The 21,107-nt window shown below is 38.0% G+C and overlaps 1 protein-coding gene across 1 annotated transcript in view; it reads left to right on the top strand.

The window, feature by feature from the left end:
- Ostgamma (oligosaccharide transferase gamma subunit) overlaps positions 1-11,981 on the top strand; it is a 115,665-nt gene extending 103,684 nt beyond the window's left edge. The window contains exon 8 of the mRNA XM_067135933.2: positions 11,600-11,981. Coding sequence (XP_066992034.2) covers positions 11,600-11,615 — 16 coding nt within the window. The 3' untranslated portion in view covers positions 11,616-11,981. The remainder of the gene's footprint in view (positions 1-11,599) is intronic.
- Positions 11,982-21,107: the final 9,126 nt, after the last annotated feature.

Genomic DNA, 21,107 nt, shown 5'->3' with positions numbered 1-21,107 from the left:
TGTGAACTTGAACAAGATAATCTCTAACTGAAAGGCGATGTTTATAAAGTAGGTCTGCTTAGGAAATACATATAGGAAATGCTGTCAGCAAGGTCCTGACAGCTTGCTGAGTGAAGGGAATACACTGTGGTTTCACAAGATCCTTCAATATTTCTCTCAACACACTTCTAATGAACGTGAGTGTGACGAGCACTTTCATGACATCAACGAACTCAAAAATACGAAAGAACTGAGGCCAGATTAAATACTGCACAAGGTTTAAATAACAAATGAATCACAGAAATCTGTAACCATTTCCAGATACATTAAAACCCCTGTGCTAAGTTATTTACACACAACTTAGCTTCATTCTACATCTATCCATCTACAGTAGAACCTTAATAATTCAAAATCGGTTAATTGAAAATCTCGCCTAATTTGAAGCAGCTCTCGTTCCCGGAAACATGAGGTATGGTTTTGCGTGTTATTTAAATCGTTTAATTCGAGATACAGATAATTTGTAATTCAAAGAATAATGTCTGTCCCGTCATCGAAATTCAGACTTTTAATTCGAAACTACCTTTACATTTTGAAGGAAAAAAAAGTATTTTACAAAGTATTTTTCTCCGTGTCATAAAAGAACGAGTCTTCCAGAACGTGCAGGGGTAACTTTGCGCACTTTCACCCACTTCGGCGTGTCTACAGTGTGCTTCATATCTGCTAAGTTCGAGCAGAATCGTACGGTGTATAATTATTTTGTATTTGGCGTTTTAAGGAACGCCACAATATCACGTAGCAGGCAGTGTGCAGAGAGGTAGAATCCGCAAACACTGGTGATGCCGAAAGTTGGCGAAAAAGCATGGCTTATAGCCTATAATCAATTTGTACGTAAAAACAATATTGATAGAGTTTGAGTTATGTTCCACCATTCAACATGTTGTAAAATATATTAAACTAGCTGACCCGACAGACGTCGTTCTGTCAAAAATAAATTACAGTTGATCGAACTCAAATTCAGTTTGTACCGGGTGAGTTGGCCGTGCGGTGAGGGGTGCGTGGCTGTGAGCTTGCATCCGGGAGATAGTGGGTTCGAACCCCACTGTTGGCAGCCCTGAAGATGGTTTTCTGTGGTTTCCCATTTTCACTCCAGGCAAATACTGGGGCTGTACAATAATTAAGGCCACGGCCGCTTCCTTCCTAATACAAGGACTTTCCTATCCCATCGTCGCCATAAGACCTATCTGTGTCAGTGTGACGTAGAGCAAATAGCAAAAATTCAGTCTGTACTGCACGCAAAAATCAGAATAATGTAAATGACTACATCATCAACATCAAATGAGTTAATTTTCTACTGCTACCAAAGGTTAGTAACAAACTACTGGAAAAACGTGTTTCCATTACCTGCAATATTAATATCCTGATTGTGAATAAGGAAATGCTCAAATAGACCACAGCATAGCACTACCCAGAAATAACCCTGATTGACTGTAACGTAGATCGGAACTGTTCAGCAGGTCTTCAAATCCCTCACAGAGCCATAATTATCACCCGTTGCAAATCAAGTAATTTGATGAGTTGATGGCGTGAAGATAATGTAGCAAAACTTACTCCTCTTTCTTCGTAGGAAATAACTATCATAGAATCAATCCAATCAACAATCAATCCAATCAACACTATGAAGAAATTTTTCATTGTATTTTTTATTATTACCTGGCGCGTAAACGAACAAAGTTGATGGTTTTCCAATACGGGAAGAGGCAACATACAATTGGCCATGCGAGAAACATGGGTTTTCAAGATGAATGCCGCAAACTCTCAATGACTGCCCCTGGGATTTATTTATGGTAGCTGCACTCAACTGCAGTTGTTTAAATTCAGACGGTATGTCAATCGGAATCATACGGATGCGTGGTATCAAAAAAGTCTTCTCCTTTATGCTTCCCCGTTAGAATAGTTGAAAAGAAAGCAAAATGGGGGATAAGTATGTTTGTTGTATGTTACCTTGAATGTTGGTACGAAATTGTCCCGAAGTACATTATTTGTTGCCCCAATGAAGTCATTTGAAAGCAGTTGTTATATTTTTGGATATTTGTAAGGAAATGTATGGAATCTGTTCCTGTTCCTGAAACCAATGAGTACAATGGATCTGGTGGTGGAATCAATGGCACTAATTTCACTTTGCCATTTGTGCAACACAATCCAGCAGCTTCATTTTTGTATTTCAGTGCCTTACAGTTTTGGCAGACTGAGTTCATAGAACCAGTAGCAACGCATTGGTAGGCACTGTAGTCAATTGAAACATGGTAACTGAAAGCAGCTCGATTCAAACTTAAAAGATTATTAGCTGAACGACGCGCTGCACGGATTTGTGATATCCAAATCCTTTCAGTTTCATTTCTCTCTTCACGTTGCTGTGCAGTCCGATTAGACTGAAAATTAGCTTGGCTTGTAGCATTTCGAGTTCTTCGACCGAAGTTGCTCCGCCCGCGTCTTATAGCCGGCATGAGTCTTGAAATGAGTATACTGTATATGGAAGCACACACAAAATAAACCAGTCAATCAAAGAAATCGATGAACTTGTTTGTTCAGAAGTGAAGATTTTAAAACAATCAGGGTAGATAAAGGTCTCCAACTTTATAACAAAACACGACACTGCATAAGACTCTCTGGAGTGCGTACGCGCGAAAGCAAAACCCAAGGAGGCATTCTTCCTGTCACAAACTGAGAACTAAGCAAGATAAGAACTTGGGGTTTGTTTTAAAGATAACTTTCATATCTGAAGACCATTTGCCTCGCTTTGAGCCCCCATGCAAATTCAATAGCAAAGAAGTTGGCAAGCGACTGACTTTTTCGTGCCTGCACATAAAAATGACTGAAAAGAAACGCAAATAGTGCATGTTCTTATCATTTAAATTTAGAAACAAACTTATCTACATCGAGCTGAAATGTTCCTTTACCAGCAGTGAAAAAATTACAAATATAGTTAATATAAAATAGGAGTTATGACATGATAAGTTCTAAGCAATGACGATTTTGCATTTGAGGTAACATTCCATTATATTAACATTTCCATACTCAATTATTTTGTAAACCTTTCTTTTGTTAACGGCATCAAATGCAGCTTGAAATTTTGTACATGATCCGATATTCACCCATTTTAACCGATAACATTGAGATTTACAGACATTTGGCAAACACACTGGATTAGAGGAGGACAGCGCTAAGCGCAAATGTGGGAGAAGGAAAGAGAGACGAACAGTTTGAATGGAAAAAGAGAAATTGGATTTTTACGTTCTTCCTGGCATTTTTTCCAATTTTTCTCTTCGTAAAAACCTTACTCGGACTTCGACGAATATTTGAAAAAAATATTTAGCCGAATTAGTCTAGCTGTTCCTGAGTTTTTTGCTTAGCAGCATATTTAGCGATTCATTTTTATTTATATAGATTTATTGGGCAAAGATTGATTTCGACCCCAATAAATTTATTATATTTTATAATGTGATGAATTGTGGTACATCCTTCAAGCTCTATCATATTAGTTATACGTCAACACGGAAATGAAAATTATAACCTACGACCAAACAGTGTTGTCAGTGCCGATGAAACTGCATTGTTTGTTTTTTTAATGCTGAGGCCAAATGGACTTACGCTTTTAAAGGAGAGAATTGCCAGCCGGGAAATGTACTGTGTTGCTATGCAGTGCACACAGAAGCAGAGACATCCTTCCCCCGTCATAGGAAATTTTGAAAAGCCACGATGTTTTAAGGGCATCAGGCACTTTCCATGCAAGTACAAGACATCCAAAAATGCAAACTGTACAATAATCCAAAAGATAGAGCATTTGCACAGGGGAGCCAGCATAATTTTTCCTCATCTTTGAATCGCATTGCGTGAGGTTATGTTTGCCATTGTTTTATCCAAGTGCATTATTTGAATAATGTAAATGCACCTTGTTGGATACATTTAATAATAAAGAGGAAAAGCGCACAACGTGCAAGAATACAATAGTTATTAAGATAGTCACTGTGCCTCACTGCAAAGGATTTTTAATGAACACTTCCTTTCACTGCATATAATTGCGTGATATCGATCACAGCTTCTGTTGCACAAACACAGGTGACGTCAAGATAGTGATACGAGGACGGTTTGAAAAGTTCTCAGAATCACCGCTAGATGTCAGTGCTAAAGCAACAAGGTTCCCGCGCAATAATCACACATCCTTTGTGAGTGAACACGTGGCGTGTCGGTGCTCTAGCTGCAGGAGTGTGGTAGTGACGACTCTTTGTTGTTGTTCCCGCATAGTGATTTGTGACAATGGAAAAAAACTGAGATTCAAGCAATGATTAAATACTTTGTAAAGAAAGGTATGAAAGCAAAGGAAATTCATGCCGACTTTCAGAACACACTAGGGGACTCTGCTCCTTGATTTTCAACTGTTGCCAAGTGAACCAGCAAGTTTAAATTTGGTTCGGAGAGCTTGGATGATGATCCGCGTAGTGGACGGCCAAAAAGTGTTAAGACCCCAGAATTTATCGCAAAAGTGCATAAAATGGTCATGGAGGATCGTCGACTGAAAGTGCGGGAGATTGCTGAAGCTGTAGGGATGTCTTCTGAATGGGTATATTATATTTTAGCCGAAGAATTGGGTATGAAAAAATTATCCGCAAGATGGGTGCTGCGGCTCTTGACATTGGACAATAAACGCAGCAGATTGGAAATGTCCAAACAAAGTGCAGTGGTTCAGTGCAACCAACAAAAATTTTTGCGCCAGTTTGTGACTACAGATGAAACTTGGGTCCACTACTATACCCCAGAGGCAAAACAGCAGTCAAAGCAGTGGAAACATGCTGATTCACCACCACCAAAGAAAGCAAAGGCAGTGCATTCGGCCGGAAAGGTCATGGCCTCAGTTTTCTGGGATGCAAAAGGCATTCTGCTGATAGATTATCTTCCTACTGGCCAAACAATTATGGGGCAATACTATGGAAACCTCCTAGACCAACTACAGGAAAAGATACGCAAAACAAGGCCTGGTTTGGCAAGGAAAAAGGTCATCTTTCATCAGGACAACACTCCGCTGCACACAAGTGTTATTGCCATGGCAAAACTTCATGAACTGGGGTACGAATTCTTGCCACATCCACCTTATTCACCTGATTTGGCACCATCAGACTTTCATCTATTCCCCAAGCTGAAAATTTTCCTCGGTGGACGGAGATTTTGTACAAGGGAAGAACTGACAGCCGAATTGGAGAGGTATTTTGCAGGCCTGGAGGAATCTCATTTTCAAGATGGGATCAAGGCATTGGAACATCGCTGGACCAAATGCATTAGTCTACAGGGAGACTATGTTGAAAAATAAAACTAGTTCCACTAAGGTAAGATACTTAATTCTAGTACATTCCGAGAACTTTTCAAACCACCTACGTATTTGCTGATCATGCACACCTTGAAGTGGAAGCCATGAACGGCATAGCGTGTCACTGAATGTCTCAGCTCATAGTTCCCTTGTTGCCAATCACTGTAGATCATAACGTTTGTGGCGTAGAACTCTGGCCCTATTTCATTTTTCTTTTTCCAAAGCACTTACATGAGGCCTTTATAATGCAGGAGTTCTGCAGTTGTAGTTCCTCAATGAAGAAAGACTTTCTGGTGAGCTCATATGCGAGCCGAGATGGTGTGAATTTGGAAAGGCATAATAATTTCTTCAGAAAAGTAGCTTTCACTTTCTCAGTTTGTTCCAGATTTCTCTGTGTGCAGTGTATCTATATTAATTCTAGTCCATATGTTATGATAGGAGTGATTTTAATTTTGAATAATTTCATTGCTGTTCCAATTGATAGCCTATTGATGAGTTTTGTCATTCATTGCCTTGATAGCTGTGTTTGTTTTGTCTTCTATGTGTTTTCTGAATATGATGCCACGTGTTTGTAAGGTCATGCCAAGATATTTGACGTGTGACACTGCTGTTAATCTCTTTTCTTGGTAAAAGAAGGTGGCCTGTGGTCCCCGTTTTCTGAAGCTCATAGACACACTCTTTTATTTGTTAATTTGTATTTCATTTTCCTTTGTGCATTGCACTAGTTGATCGAAGGCAATTGCAGTTCTACCTGGTCTGTTGACGTTATTACCATATCATCTGCATAGATATATAGAGGGCTCAATGGATTTCCTTGGAGTACCCCGTTTGTTTGTTGAATTGGATGTGAGATATTGATACCGTCACTGATGATTATGCAGTTGTCGTGCAGTATGTTTTGAATAATTCGCAATAGATAGTTCTCTCCACCAACCAATTGCTGTAGTTTCTCAATTATTAATTTACCACTGATTGAATCGAAAGCGTTAGTGTAATTTATAAATATTGCATGTAGTTTTCGTCCTGGATTTGAAAAGGTAGTCTGTATGTCATTGGGTAGACAGGTAATGGCTTGGATTGTGCTTCTATTTTTCCTGAAACTGAATTGTTCCTCAGGTAATTTCAAGTCTATTATATTTGTAACCCTCTTGCATAGTAATTTAGTCAGTAACTTGAACATTGTGCATTCTAGGGCGATCCCTCTGTATGAATTAAGATCCCCTGCGTCTCCTTTCCCTTTATACAACATTTTGACTGTAGATATTCCTCCAACTGTCCGGAATATTCCTTTGCTCTAGGCATCTGTTAAGAAGATTGATTATTTCCTCTTTCATTTCAGGCCATATGTCTTTAATATACTCACTGTATATAGAGTCGGGTTCACTTGATTTGTTGTTCCTGAGACTTGTTATAACCTCTGCTACTTCTTCCTCTGTAAAAGGTTCAACGTTCGTGACATCACTTGCCATTTCCAGATCAGAGCGGGTTTCTCATGCTTGAACTACTTTGCGTAGATACTCCTCCCATACATCTGTTGAAATGCTTCTAGGAAATGTTGGTTGCTGTGCATTTAGCGGCTTATATGGGTTCTATTCTGCTTCATGTATCTGTTCACTTTCTTCTCTTTGTTGATGCTCTTTCTTTTTGCTTCCCTCACTAGGCGTTTATAGATTCTTCTCAGTTGCGCATACTTCATACAGTTTATCTCCGATTGTTCACTCCTTGCCATGTGTAAAGCATACAGAGCCAAACGCCGAGCCACATAACATGCTTCATTGAACCATGGCTTTGTCTTTCTCGCTATGGGAAGGACCGGCAATGCCGCACTTCTTATTGCCTGCTCTATACCAGCTGCTCCACTGTCAAGGTGTCCTCGCCGAATGTGCTCAGATATTTGTTGTTTCAACTCAGGGTCCACTTTCCCCTTTAATAGCTGTCGCCTTGACCTCCCGGTGATCAGTGCTTCTTGTTGCGCCTCCTTGCGCAGTTTGATTCTTGTTTCGACCGGTAGATGCTTTCTGTCTACCATGTTTCGTATCTTTTGAGTCACTGACTTTATGTTTTATTTTCTTTCTGGTTTATTAAAAAGAGATGCCTTCTTCCTCCGTATATTCCAAGACACCTGCAGTTTTTTAAGATTGTGGTCTATTTTACATGTAATTAATCTCACATTAAAACCGTATGGAAGATGATGTATTAAAATTCTTTTATTTATAACCTCCTATTCAATACATTACAATACACTCATTGAATTATAATATAATCATGAAGTGTCTAATATTGGGACATGTTTCGTTCGACATAGTGAACATCATCAGCCATTAATGCAACAAAAACTAGGTCGGCCCTGAGCTTAAAATTACAGAATGTTATCATATTAAAAAATTAACCATGTCATAATAAAAAGTGATAATCAACAAGCAATACAATAAAAACATTAGACTTGAGGTTGTAACAATATATGCAAGTTAAAAGCAAAATTTGTCGTGGTGTACATCAACAGTGGTGATCTGTGGATTTAAAAACAACTATGAGGCCACTGAAACATGACAATGGATATTGTGACATAAATATATGTCAATGTGTGAAGCATGGATTAATATTGTGAGGATGAAGTTCCTTTGAATTCATAAATAAGGGTTAACATAGAGTTCATTGACTTGTCACGAGTCCAAGTTAAACTAGCCAAAGGCACATAACATTGAACAAACTAAATTTGACGTATAACTTGAACTCCAGCAGAAGCAAAATTCATAAGAGAGGTGCAATCTTGCTGTTGGAAAAATACCAGTTAATTTATATTGCATCAGAATATGCTCTCTGTCTTATATAGGATTGCTAAAACTCTCCCTACATTTAAGTTTCATCGCTACTCTTTAATGAGTTTATTTTACAAACTTCTAGTTTTATTTGCTACCATGTATATATTTTGACTAGCTATTTTGGAAATACAGTGAAACCTCGGAATGCGAGTAACTTGGTCTACGAGTGTTTTGCAGGACGAGCAAACATTTTAAGTAAATTGCAACTTGATAAGCGAGTGAGGTTCTGCAATACAAGCGTCATGTGTGCCTATGTTTTCCCCTCCCCTGTTCGTTTGTTTAATGGATAAACGAGGTCTTTGGTCCGGTAGTGAAGAAATACCTTTCAGAAAATAATCTGCAGCCCAAAGTCTTGCTGGTTATGACCTTGAGGACGTCGTACTGGATGAATTCAAGTTCATTAAGGGTAATTTCCTTCCTCCCAAAACTACTCCAATACTCCAACCTATGGATCAGCAAGTCATTTCGAACTTCAAGAAGCTATACACCAAAGCACTATTTCAGTGATGCTTCGAAGTGACCGAAGGAACAAACCTTACTCTCCAAAAGTTTAGGAGAAATCATTTCCCCATCATGAACTGCCTGAAGATCATCGCTAAAGCCTGGGATAGAGTCACCAAGAGAACTCTCACTTCCGCTTGGGGAAAGCATTGGCCTGACTGTGTTCTTGGACATGACTTTAAGGGGATTGTTGGTGAGCCGCCGATTGTCGATGAAATTGTGTCCTTAGGGAAGACTATGGGGCTCGAGGTGAATGACGTGGACATTCAAGAGCTGGTGGAAGAACATAGCCAGGAACTGACTACTAACGAACTGATGGACCTGCATCGCGAACAACAGGAGGAGGTTATGGAGGAGATCTCATCTGGGGAAGAGGAGGAGGAAAAGTCAGTGGAATCTCTCACTTCAACCGAGATTCGGGAGAAGCGCAAAATGTGGGAAACGGTGCAAAATTTTGTAAAAAAAAAAAAACACTACCCGAATAAGGCTGTAGCAGTGCGAGCGATGAATTAGTTCAATGACAATGCAATATCACATTTTCGTGAAATCCTCAAAAAGAAGCAAAAGCAACAGTCATTGGACAGGTTCCTTGTTAAAGTTGCACGAAAGGAAAACAATTGCAGTGAGCCAACAGATATCAGTGATTCTGTTAGTGAAATTCATGTTACACAGTAACTCTTCTCATGTCATCTCTCTTCTCCCTCACATCAACAATGATTCTATTGTAAGGAAAATTGCACTGTAATTTGTTTTACGTTATATTTTATTTTAGAAATATTATGCGAATAAATATTTTTCTGGGCAAATCATCCGCTTTTCAGTTGTTTCATATGGTAAATCTTGCTTTGATATATGAGTGCTTTGGATTACAAGCATATTGCCAGAACGAATTATGCTCGCAATCCAATGTTCGACTGTAGTTTTTTTTACCATGGCATTTGAGAGGTTTAAACTATGAATCAAGGTTAATTGCATGCAGTAACGTGTCTTAGAATACAGTATATTGTGACGCTGCAAGGGTTGGCATTTCCGAATTATGTGTTGGCGGTTAATTCAAAATCACGTAATTCGAAGTCTGATTTTTGCACCCCAACGACTTCGAATTAACGAGGTTTTACTGTATCTAAATGTATTCATTTCCCTCTCTGAAGGGGGAGGAACAGGCCACCTAGAAGGTAACATATTCTATATCCTCCTATTGTTCCATATAACACAAAGGTTTCATTTTATACGCATATACTCTTACTTTACAATTACAATATCTAAGGTGAAAAGTTCTGTACACTAACACAAGCCAGCACCTCAAAACAGAATATGGAACTTGAAAGGCACGCATGTAGCAGCAAACTATGTTGTCAATAGCATTACCATGTGGTAGCACTCACGACGAACTGTTTTGCCAAAAGTGCCTCAAACCGCTGGAATGGGAAACTAGAAAATTTTGGTATAGTGGAAGCCATTTCTTTTTCAGTTTTGACTCTGTTAATTTACAACTGTTATGTTCTTCAGTCTGTCGAGTAAATAAAGTGTAGAAAATACCTGAAAAGGAAAACATATAATAACCAATTATACCTGAAAAATTAAGTTTTCTTTTTAAGGTAAAATCTGTTTTATGTTTTCGTTATGTATTTTATACATTTTATATACTCATAAATTAATTTTGACAGACTGAAGAACGTAAGAATTATAACCCAGAAAGGTGCATGCTTAGCGAGGAACCGTTTCACATAGTAGCACTCATGACAAACTGTTTCATCAATAGTGCCTCAAACAGCTGGAACGTGGAATTAAAAAGCCGCACCCACTGTGATAAACAGTTTCATTGATAGCATTATTGCATGGTAGTATTGTCAAGAGCCTGCCTGGTGGCCGTGCTCGTTAAGGCGCTGAAGTGTCTGACACTGAAGTTAGTGGTTTGAGTCCCGCTGGTCGAAAAATTTTCACCATCAGAATGTTGTCCGGCAGAGTAGGGGAGGTGAGTATCTAATTTCTAATCACTAGATTGAATGCCAAAAGCCTGGATTAAGTTCCAAACCTCTCTGCAGTGCTCATATGAAGTGAGGGCATATAACGCTGTTCATGACGATTTGTCCGTCGGACGGAGATGTTAAGCCTCGAGCAGACCCCTTGGTGCTATTCGACAGGAAGGCTATGTGCCAGCACCGGGTTTCACCCTCTCCCTGCTACCATATATCACATTCATTTCATCTCATTAACTCCTGTGATGAGGTTGACGTCAGGAAGGACATCCGGTCATAAAAAACCCGCCACGACAGATTCGTCTCACCTCATACCCGACCCTGTAGAGAAATGGGTCAAGGGTTGGGCAAACAAACAAGATTAATACCACCAAACACGACTTCTAGTCATGGCATAATTAATACGACATGTAGAGTCCAAGATGTAAATCGCTGGTTTAGTGAGTAACCTTGAATAAGAGTACAGGTATTACCACTGTATACACTGCCACAAAGTATATCCTTTATAGATTATGTAATACTGCATCAGTAAGAGACAGAGACTACAGTTGAATGGTCTTGTCACTTGTTGACATGTATTTATGGAATGGAGAAGGTTCACTTTAGACAACATTGCAGAAACAACGTTCATCTCTGCCTAGCCGTAGGTTTACTACACACTGCAGGGACAACGCTTTTGACACCTCTCACGAGCAGCGGGTCATTGCGATAGTCAGGAAATCTTGAGATACCATCTTGGACTGTCCATCATTAGTAAATCGGTATCTTATAAATGAACAATGTGACTTGTCTTCTATGTACCAGTCGACATGTATACCCTGAAAATGCATGAAAATTAGTATAACTCATTTTCAGAAAGAGACAGACTGGTGCTAATTTTTGACCATTCCCTTGAATTGTAACTGTTGATTCTGTATAACAGATTATGAAATTTAATTTATCTTTGTTATCTGTTTCAGCTTCCTCTTCAAGTAGGTGAATCAGTGATGTGCCTCAGTATTGGTGAATGTATTCACATGCTATTATCTACACTTGCTGTGATGAATCCTTCTGGGTGAATGAACACATCATTTTATATTCATTTTGGTCTATATGGAGTTTGTTAGGATTTCTGGATGAAGAAGGAAATAGGCTTGAATGCTGAATGAGTTGATCTCCCCCCACAAGTTTGGATGCACGCCTTGTCATCAACAACATTGTTTTAATGAATATGTACCAAAACTCTGTAGATCACTACCAGTTATGTAGGAATATGACAGTGAATAGCTTTGTGAATTTTTGATATTCACTATTTACACTGTGAATAAGAAAAGGAAATAAATTATGGGGAATAAGTGAAAACCTAACGACTACTAAGTAATGCTTAAGTTAAAAAGAATGAATTTTCCATATTGAGGGTCAGTTAATAACATATTCATCTAATTAATCTCTTTTGATGTATTGTCTGTCATAGCATTACCTAACCATCTGTGCAGATTGATAAGGGACATAGAGCACTCCAAAACAGACTTATTTTGGATACGAATACATGTCCACTGAAGTCAGCTGATGACACTAGTTGGTGAAGGAAATGTAGAAAACCAAAAAATGTTTATTCACTAATGACCAGCAGCATATATGTTTGCATTACAACGTTGGAGCACTAATTTCCCTACAGTTTCAAAGACTTATCATAAACTGACGAGAGTATTTCTTAGATTTGGTGGTGGTGGTGGTGGTGGTGGTTACGGTCTTAAGAGGAAGTGCAACTAAGCAGCCATCCTCTGATAACACTAACCAGAGGGGGAAAAAATGGAAGGAGTCTGACACTGTTTCCATTGTATGGTGGAATCCACATCACACAGCACCATCACCATGAAAGGGGGTGTTACACGCTACTAGCCAGATATCTCTTAAATTCAGTGCTCATCAGTATAGTAACTGACTTAAACAGGTCCAAACAAACAACTTTGTACACACATTTCTAAACAAAATATTTTAGTCGTGGTGTTCTCTATCATCTTTATCAGTTTCTACAGGTAGTTTTGCAACACAATGGATATATATTTTTCTAAGTTAAAAACTTCATAATGGTCTGTATTGAACTGAGAATAACACTGATAAAGACAAATTTAAGTGTCCAACTTTTCAATACAAAACAGTTTTATGTTCTAGTTAAAACACAACTCTTTTTTTGGAACCAGTTTCGACACTGGACGAGTGTTATCATCAGCCAATCTTACAAATAGGGTCAAAGAACATGTGATACAAAAAATTGTTACATACATACAGATTATAAAACATTAATGCTATTGATCGAGAAAATAAGACAGAATGACAAAGTTAAAAACATGAGTCTACAGTTGCTGACAAGATGAAATCTTTAGTCTTATGCGATCTAAAATGAGGATGAAAACATGTATATTGTTAAAACTTTGTTGATCCACTTGTTTTTCTGGTAATTAAAACCTTGAAAGATTTGTTAATAACGTCAAGCCCAAAATACATGCAGGGTCTTGATTGTGGGTAAACTCGTTAAAACTTGGACGGACAATCTAATGAGTCCATCTACGAAGAAATGTCATAGATCGTTTGAGAGCAGTGCAACTATACTTAATGAACCGAGTCTGATTGAACTTAGTTTGTACTGTTGCCTGTTGCAAGAGGTGGAGAATAATACAGATGGAGGTCACTAGTTGGAAATGTGACCAATATTTCTCAGTCCATTGGAGTTCCTGAAGCACAAACAAAAGGAAAATGGGCTGATTAGAGACACAAGAAGCATGTGGAAAGATCTGGAGGGAAAAAAAGACCGTAACATGTAGTATGGAACTCGCTCACCTTGCACAGCCTGCAGCAGGGCGTGAGCGTGTGTAGGAACTGGGAGCTTAGCGTGAATGGGGGTAAGCAGGAGAGGGGAGATGGTCCTGAGGAAGGGGGATGAGGGGTAATTGTGTAGAGGGGATCTGGAGGACGATGTGATAGGGGTGTGTAACGTGAGAAAGTGTTATGAAAGCTGTAATAAGGAAATCGAAACGTATTTCAGGTTTCTCAGATATATCATTTAAATTAAAGTGTTGAAGTACTGATCCAGGTGAATAAAGCAGTTTTCAGTGACATCAAGTAAAGAGCCTTTACTTAATGTTCCCAGGATTTCTATACCCTGTTCTACGGTATACTGATGAAACTATGTTTTTTTAAGTCGTGTGTGTTTTTTTTTTTTTGTCCCTTAGGCTTAACACGTTTGCGGCCAATGACAACACACATGCGTCATGACTCCACTTTCACTCAGTGCCGATGACGACACATGTGCGTCACATTTCACACCAAATATTAAAGCTCGTATTTCCACCAATATGTATGTAAACAAACAGACCTCTTATCTGTGCATCGTTAAGGTGTTATTAACCCTTTTAGTACCAGTCGCTTATAGGCGATGTATGCGAAGAATACCAGGCTTATTTTTAAGAAATTGCAATGTTTCAGTAAAATCATTATAACTTTCTTATTATTCAAGATATGCCTTCGACATTTTAACTTATCATAGAAAAGGAGGTTCTTTACATGTTTTTAAATTCTCAAGCTATCTTATATTAACACTATAGCATATTAAAAAAATTTAGTTTAACAATTATCAAAATGAAAATTGAAAAGTCATAATTGAGATAAAGAAACACAAATCAAAATTAAGATTATGCACTAAAAAATATTATTCTCTGCAGATACATGCTCTTGGTTCACTATTTACAAAATTTCAATAACCTAGGCACTAAAGTTTCTAATTTAAACAATATTTTATGACCGGGTGTTTCGAGATACAGCGGGGAGGGCTCAAACCGTGTGCCTTTTCCAACTGAAACTTCACTGAACACTGTGTTATGCACGTAGGCATTGGTGTCATTACTGCCTGCAACACTGCCTACACTGTCTTCATTTCCGTCACTTTCCGAATCAGCATCACTGTCATTTTCACTAATGACAATACCAAGAGGTTTATTGTACTGTGGAATGTCATCGCTACACTCACTTCCTGTCTCTGAAATAAGATCACCAACATCATTATTACATGACCCTGATATAGCTACATCTTCATCAGACTCAATATAGTCGTCATTGGCACAGAGTCTGTTAACATATTCAGCTAAATCGTCATCATTCTCGAACACATCGCGCGCGGCAAAGGCGGCCATTTTCCTACTCGCAAACTTTTACGATGTACAGAATATATGTCGCTTTGATAAAATTATATCTCCGTACATAAAGCAATTGGCGCGATAGTTGTGGTAGATTTAGAAACTACAGGTTCCGAAGAGTCTATATCACCTGCATTGTGCTGCTATATGTCCGGAAACTAAGAACTACAAGCAAATACAAAACTGCTTGCATAAGGAGCGCTATTGCGTTCCCGGCAATTTTCGCTCGCTCGTCAAGGAACGCTTTTGCGCTCTCTGATATTCTAAAGGTTAAACATATGCGCCATCCAGGCAACAGATCAATGTTTAGTTACAATCTCTGTAGCCATTACAAGTCGGCATACATTTCTGTGATGTCAAGAGGGAACAGTGAAGTTTCAGAACCTTCTCACCGGAAGAAAACTCCGTCTTAGCGGGATAAACAGGTGATTTGCAATTGATGATAGTCTGGAAGCTCTCCTGAATGCTAGTGACAGTGGCAGCATTGATAGTGACGACAGTGATGACAGTGTGAAAAGTGACTGTAGCCACCTGAGTGAGAATTTTAATCACGGAGGTGTGTGTGTCTACTCCCAATTCTCACATTACAGAAGATGAGCAAGGCGTAAGTAATATCTCATCTCCAAATCTCCCGCCAAATAACACGGGTAATATTTCAGGGGTCATTTCTTGGAGTTCAGATTCATCCTCAGTGAAACAAATAAACTTTATTCGTCGGCCGGGAATGAAGATTCCACTGCCAAGTGACGTGAAACCTATTGACGATTTTCACTTGCTTGCAGATTACAACTTGCTAAATAACATTGTAACTGAATGTAACGCATTTGCAGAAGAGTTATTTTTGCGAGGAAATGTCAGTGAAAAGTAGCACACTGTATTGACTAGTTACATTGTACAGCTTATGGAGTAATGTAAGTATACAGTGTTCACACAGCAATAATAAGATTCTACTGCACAGTATTTCCGTGTGAAATGTTCAAAACTTACTTTTATGTTGTAAAGAAGTTCTACAATCGAACAGAACATTATTTTCCTCGTTCCACTTCATTACCAGTCATGACGCACATGCTGCGTCAAACGGCACCGAAGGCAAAAAGCTCATTGGTAGTGCCGCTGATGCAGCGTGTGCGTCATGACTCGCATGCACATAAATAATATTGAAATAATTAAAATAATAATCTAAAATGCATAAGGACACAGAAATGAACTCCTTTAAACAAAAAAAGTATTACGGTACTTTGGTAATGGTTGCCGTTATCCAAGCGGCCGCGAACGTGTTAAAAAGAAAATCAAAGAAAATGAGCTCATCATCACTAAGGCGGACAAAGGAAATATAACTGTTAACTTGGAAAAATCTGAATACATTGGAAAAACCAAAAACTTTTTCAATAATGGCACTTTCTTAACAGTGAACAAAGACCCAACCCAGAAAATTCAACACCTTTTAACTCTTAAGAATGCCACTTTCCTTTTCACCGAGCAGGAAAAAGTCAGATTGACTAATATAAACCAACGTTTGCCTACAGCGAAAGCGCTCCCTAAGATCCACAAGGCTGATGTCCCCATTTGCCCTATTTTTAATTATAGACCCAGTACATTATATAAATTATCTCAATTTATTCAGAAATTTCTCAAAAAACATAAATTTTCATCAAATAAGTCCATCAAGAACATTATAGAATTAGTTGAGAAATTGAACAACTTTGATCTTCAACCCTACCATTCTTTACATTCATTCGACGTTGTCAGTATGTACCCCATCATCAAAACTGAAAAACTGTTTTCCATTATTGAAAACAACCTTAACACACATAGTCATTTAATCAAACTAGAGATCCACGACCTCCATCTCTATTGTTCTCTACCTCTTGCAACAGGGAACAACACAAACTCAGTTCATTAAGTGTAGTTGCATTGCTCTGAAACGATCTACGACATTTCTTCGTAGATGGACTCATTAGATTGCTCGTCCGAGTTTTAAAGATTTTATCCACAATGAAGACCCTGCATGTATTTTGGGCTTGTCGCTATTAACAGATCTTTCAAGGTTTTAATTACCAGAAACAAAAGTGGATCAACAAAGTTTTACCAATATACATGTTTTCATCCTCATTTAAGATCACATAAGACTTTCTTTCATCTTGTCAGCAATTGTAGACTCATGATTTTAACTTTATCATTCTGACTTATTTTCTCGATCAATATTATTAAGGTTTTATAATCTGTGTATGTAACAATTTTTTGTATCACATTTGCAAGATTGGCTGATGATGACACTCGTCCAGTGTCAAAACCGGTCCCAAAAAAGTGTTGTGTTTTAACTAGAACATGAAACTGTTTTGTATTGAAAAGGTGGACACCTTAAATTTGTCTTTACCCTGGATAAAGTATGATTTTAAATAAGAATTTGAAGGAATGATCTTTTTGTTCCTCGTGTTCTATCCTAAATTTACCCTGGCATTATTACCTGAATTCTATGATAACACCAGCTACTTCTCCTATTTGTTGCCTGTGTAATTGAATGTACCTGTCTGTTCTTCCAGTTGGAGATACAAAGATTCTAATCCTGGCACTGGCGAGTGAGTACTGGTCAAATGTTCAGAACCACAATAAGAAATCATGAAATGTTGCTTAGAAGCTGAACTTGTGCCACTAGACCCCTGCCAATTAAATGCTGAGCTCTTACATTTATTAGGATATACAGTAATTATGTTGCTTGATTTCATTTAGTTAAACCCAAGTACTGGTATTGTAGAAATTATGAATTTTTAAATGTCGGAAGGTCACAAAAAAAAAATTAGAAAAGCAATGTACTGTATGCTCAGATTGGTTGCAAGTATTACCACAAATAATTTTGTTGTAGACTTAGCAGTAGATGATGGTTGGGGGGTCATTTTGGTACAAATACAAAACTTCCAAAAAATTGTGGCACACTTTCATATATTTTCAAAGCTGCACCAAAATAGTAGGTTTTCCTTGTTTTTGTCATGTTTGGTTTGGGGTGGGGCATCAGACTTGTTTGCTCTGATAGTTACACTTGCACTCTAGAGATGGCATCAAAGATCACATTTCTGACACATGGTGTTTGTTTGTCAGCAGTGTATAGTAACAAGAATTTAAAAAGTCTGTGTGTATAATGAGGGGAAAAAAGTATGTCATACAGTGTTAGGTAGAAGATTGGCATATTCAACTGCAACTAGTCTTGCAGAAATGATAGCACAACAGTTAAACATCAATAAGACGTGTGTTACGAACACAATAAGGGACAGTCAGGTGCTGTAAATGACATGCTGCTCAGTGGACGGCTGAAGGCTATAATACCGTTAAATTGAAAACAAGAAATAAAGTGGTTCAACCTATTCAATACAAGGAAAATAAGAAATGTAATGTTACATTCTTATTTGATCAAAAGCGGTACCGGTTTCAACGACTATTTTGGGTCATTATCAGCCGATTAAATAAAAATATAAAAGAATGCATAGGAAAACAATAAGTAAAGGATAAGTCTTTCACTTTCAAGAAGCACTATAACACTATAGGGATTAGCACTGTGTGGTGTAAGATCCTAAAATCCAGAAGAAGTCGAAGATCAGTCATTTAAATGAAGCAAGGTGTAAGTTCTTGAAGAGCAGCATAACATATGTAATGTCCGGCACTGTGCTTCAAAATGTTTATGTGAATTGGTGAATAGTTCAGTGAACAAGCCTGCAAATACTGCTAGGCGTGAAGTTATAATACAATAATACTATAATACCACCTACAGTTCAGATCATTACAACATTCAAATTTAAATTCATACCTTACGCTACCTCAAATACGACCCAAACTCTTATCTTCAAGAAATAACACGCTATGCATATGCGTTTTTCATTTGTTTCTAATATTGCATTTTTTAACACTTTTCCCCTCACAATTATTTTATTATGCCAACTGTTCTGCATCTCTAAAGAATCCATCATACAAGAGTCTATAAACATTAATATATACTTCAATTATATCAAATTGTATTATATATTTTTGCGCCTAGAAGCATTTGCAGGCTTGATCATTGAATTATTCACCAATTTTCATTAGTATTTAGAAGCACAGTGCTGGACATTGTGTTGTGCTGCTCTTCAAGAACTTGCATCTTACTTCATTTTAAGTGACTTTTCTTCAACTTCTGTATAATTTTAGGACTTCATATTTATTAAAATGTATTATAACTTCACGCCTAGCAGTATTTGCAGGCTTGTTCACTGAACTATTCACCAATTCTCATAAACATTTTAAAGCACAGTGCTGGACATTACGTATGTTATGCTGCTCTTCAAGAACTTGCAGCTTGCTTCCTTTAAATGACTGATCTTCGACTTCTTCTGGATTTTAGGTTCTTACACCACGCAGTGCTAATCCCTAGTGTTATAGCACTTCTTGAAAGTGAAATATCCTTTACTTATTGATTTCCTATGCATTCTTTTACATTTTTATATAATCGGCTGATGATGACCCAGAACAGTCGTCGAAACCGGTACCGCTTTTGATCAAATAAGAATGTAATATTATTTCTTACTTTCCTTGTATTGAATAGGTTGAACCACTTTATTTCTTGTTTTCAACTTAATTGTGATACAGTTCAATACAGAACATTATGAAATTTCTCTTTAAATAAACTTAACACTGTGCTAAGATCAAAACATAGCCATGATTTCTGAGGCAAACCGCCATCTTGGTTATCCAGCTATTTTGAGGCAATTAGCGGACATTAGTGGTCTTCGTGTGTCATGTCTCACTATATGAAAACTTTTTTTTTTTCAATTCAATGAAGAAACCTCTTCTAACTGTGACTTTGAGACAGACTAGAATAAACTGGTGCCGTTCCAAGAAAGACTAGAATATGAATCACTGAGCGTCGTATTCATGAACGAGACTTCGACTTACAAGGCGGTAAGTAAACTTAGAATGCGACTTTACTTCCAAGTCGTTGATGTTCCGTACTTAAGTAGACTCTGAGAACAGTAAATTAATAAAATGGCAGATATTGCTGGTGTAGTTAATTTCCTGGATCTCTTCAACTTCGTCTACAATTCAGTATGTTGTGCCTAATCCTCGGTGTGTTATAAGTAGACCTGGGATTTTAAGGCAAATGCCTACTTCGTTCCTTACGAAATAACATGATTTTTTTTTAAATATGTTGACGTTTCATGATAAATACCTTACATTAACAGAGTTTTATAGTGCCCTAAAATGCCTATTTGGACCTTTAGAGCCTATTTTACTATTTTAGTGCCTAAAAATGCCTATTTTCTACATTTAAAATAAAATTCAACTTCTATAATTTTTACAATCACACAATGGACATCCTGGAACGAGCAGAACAGGAGAGGATGGGTTTTTCACAGAAATGTGCTCTTCCCAGACAACTGTCACCAAAGGAATGCTGAGTGAAGGGTGGAGGTGGAGGATTAGCTCAGAAGAACAACGAGCAGGTAGTAAAGGACGTACTGTGTCGAGTGACGGGGTGAGGGAGAGATTATCTAGGAAGAACAAGGAGCAGGTAGTAAGAAGGGACATTCTGTGTCAAGTCTCCAGTGAAAGAACATTTGTTTAAGTGAATATAGTTCATCATGCCTAAAACAAAATCATCTAAGAGTGCACTTATACAACAATGGCTTGTACAATTTCCAGGGATGACTTTTGATGGCAAGATCATTTTCTGCCAGTACTGCAATAAACAGGTATGTGCATATATCGTAAATTTCATATTAATCTAAAACTAAGGTTTTGATATTGGCTCCTCTAATTAATTGTAGAGACCTAGTCCAGATGACCTGGGTTCGATTTCTAGTACCGGCAGTAATTTCGAAATCTATGAGGTCTGGAACGGTGTTGACCCAGCATCGTGAGGACAATTGAGAAGCTACAGTGGGCAGGGGTCACGGAGGCAAGGCAATACGGCTGAGGGATGTATCGTGCTGACCACACTCCACCCATTATCTGCAGGCCATGAGCTGGGCAGCAACCGTTATTGAAAGCCAAGGCCCTTCGGGGACTGTAGTGTTCTTGTTCTTAATTAACTTTAGAGTAATAATGGCTTAATTTAAATAGTACAAAATTACAAATTTTATTCAATAGCTCACCTTTTCTATTCCTCATCTTAGTCTCTAATTGACATCACTTTATTGTGTTTTAGATTTCACATGAGAAAAAATGCCACCTTCAGCAACATGCAGATACTGCCAGTCACAAAGCGAAAGCAGCCATGAAAAGTAACATTAGACAGACTCTGCTCACACAAACTATATCTCCTACAACC

The sequence above is a fragment of the Anabrus simplex genome, chromosome 1 (genome assembly GCF_040414725.1).
Source record: "Anabrus simplex isolate iqAnaSimp1 chromosome 1, ASM4041472v1, whole genome shotgun sequence".
NCBI classification, from domain to species: Eukaryota; Metazoa; Arthropoda; class Insecta; order Orthoptera; family Tettigoniidae; genus Anabrus; species Anabrus simplex.
This window is presented reverse-complemented; position numbering and strand designations above follow the sequence as displayed.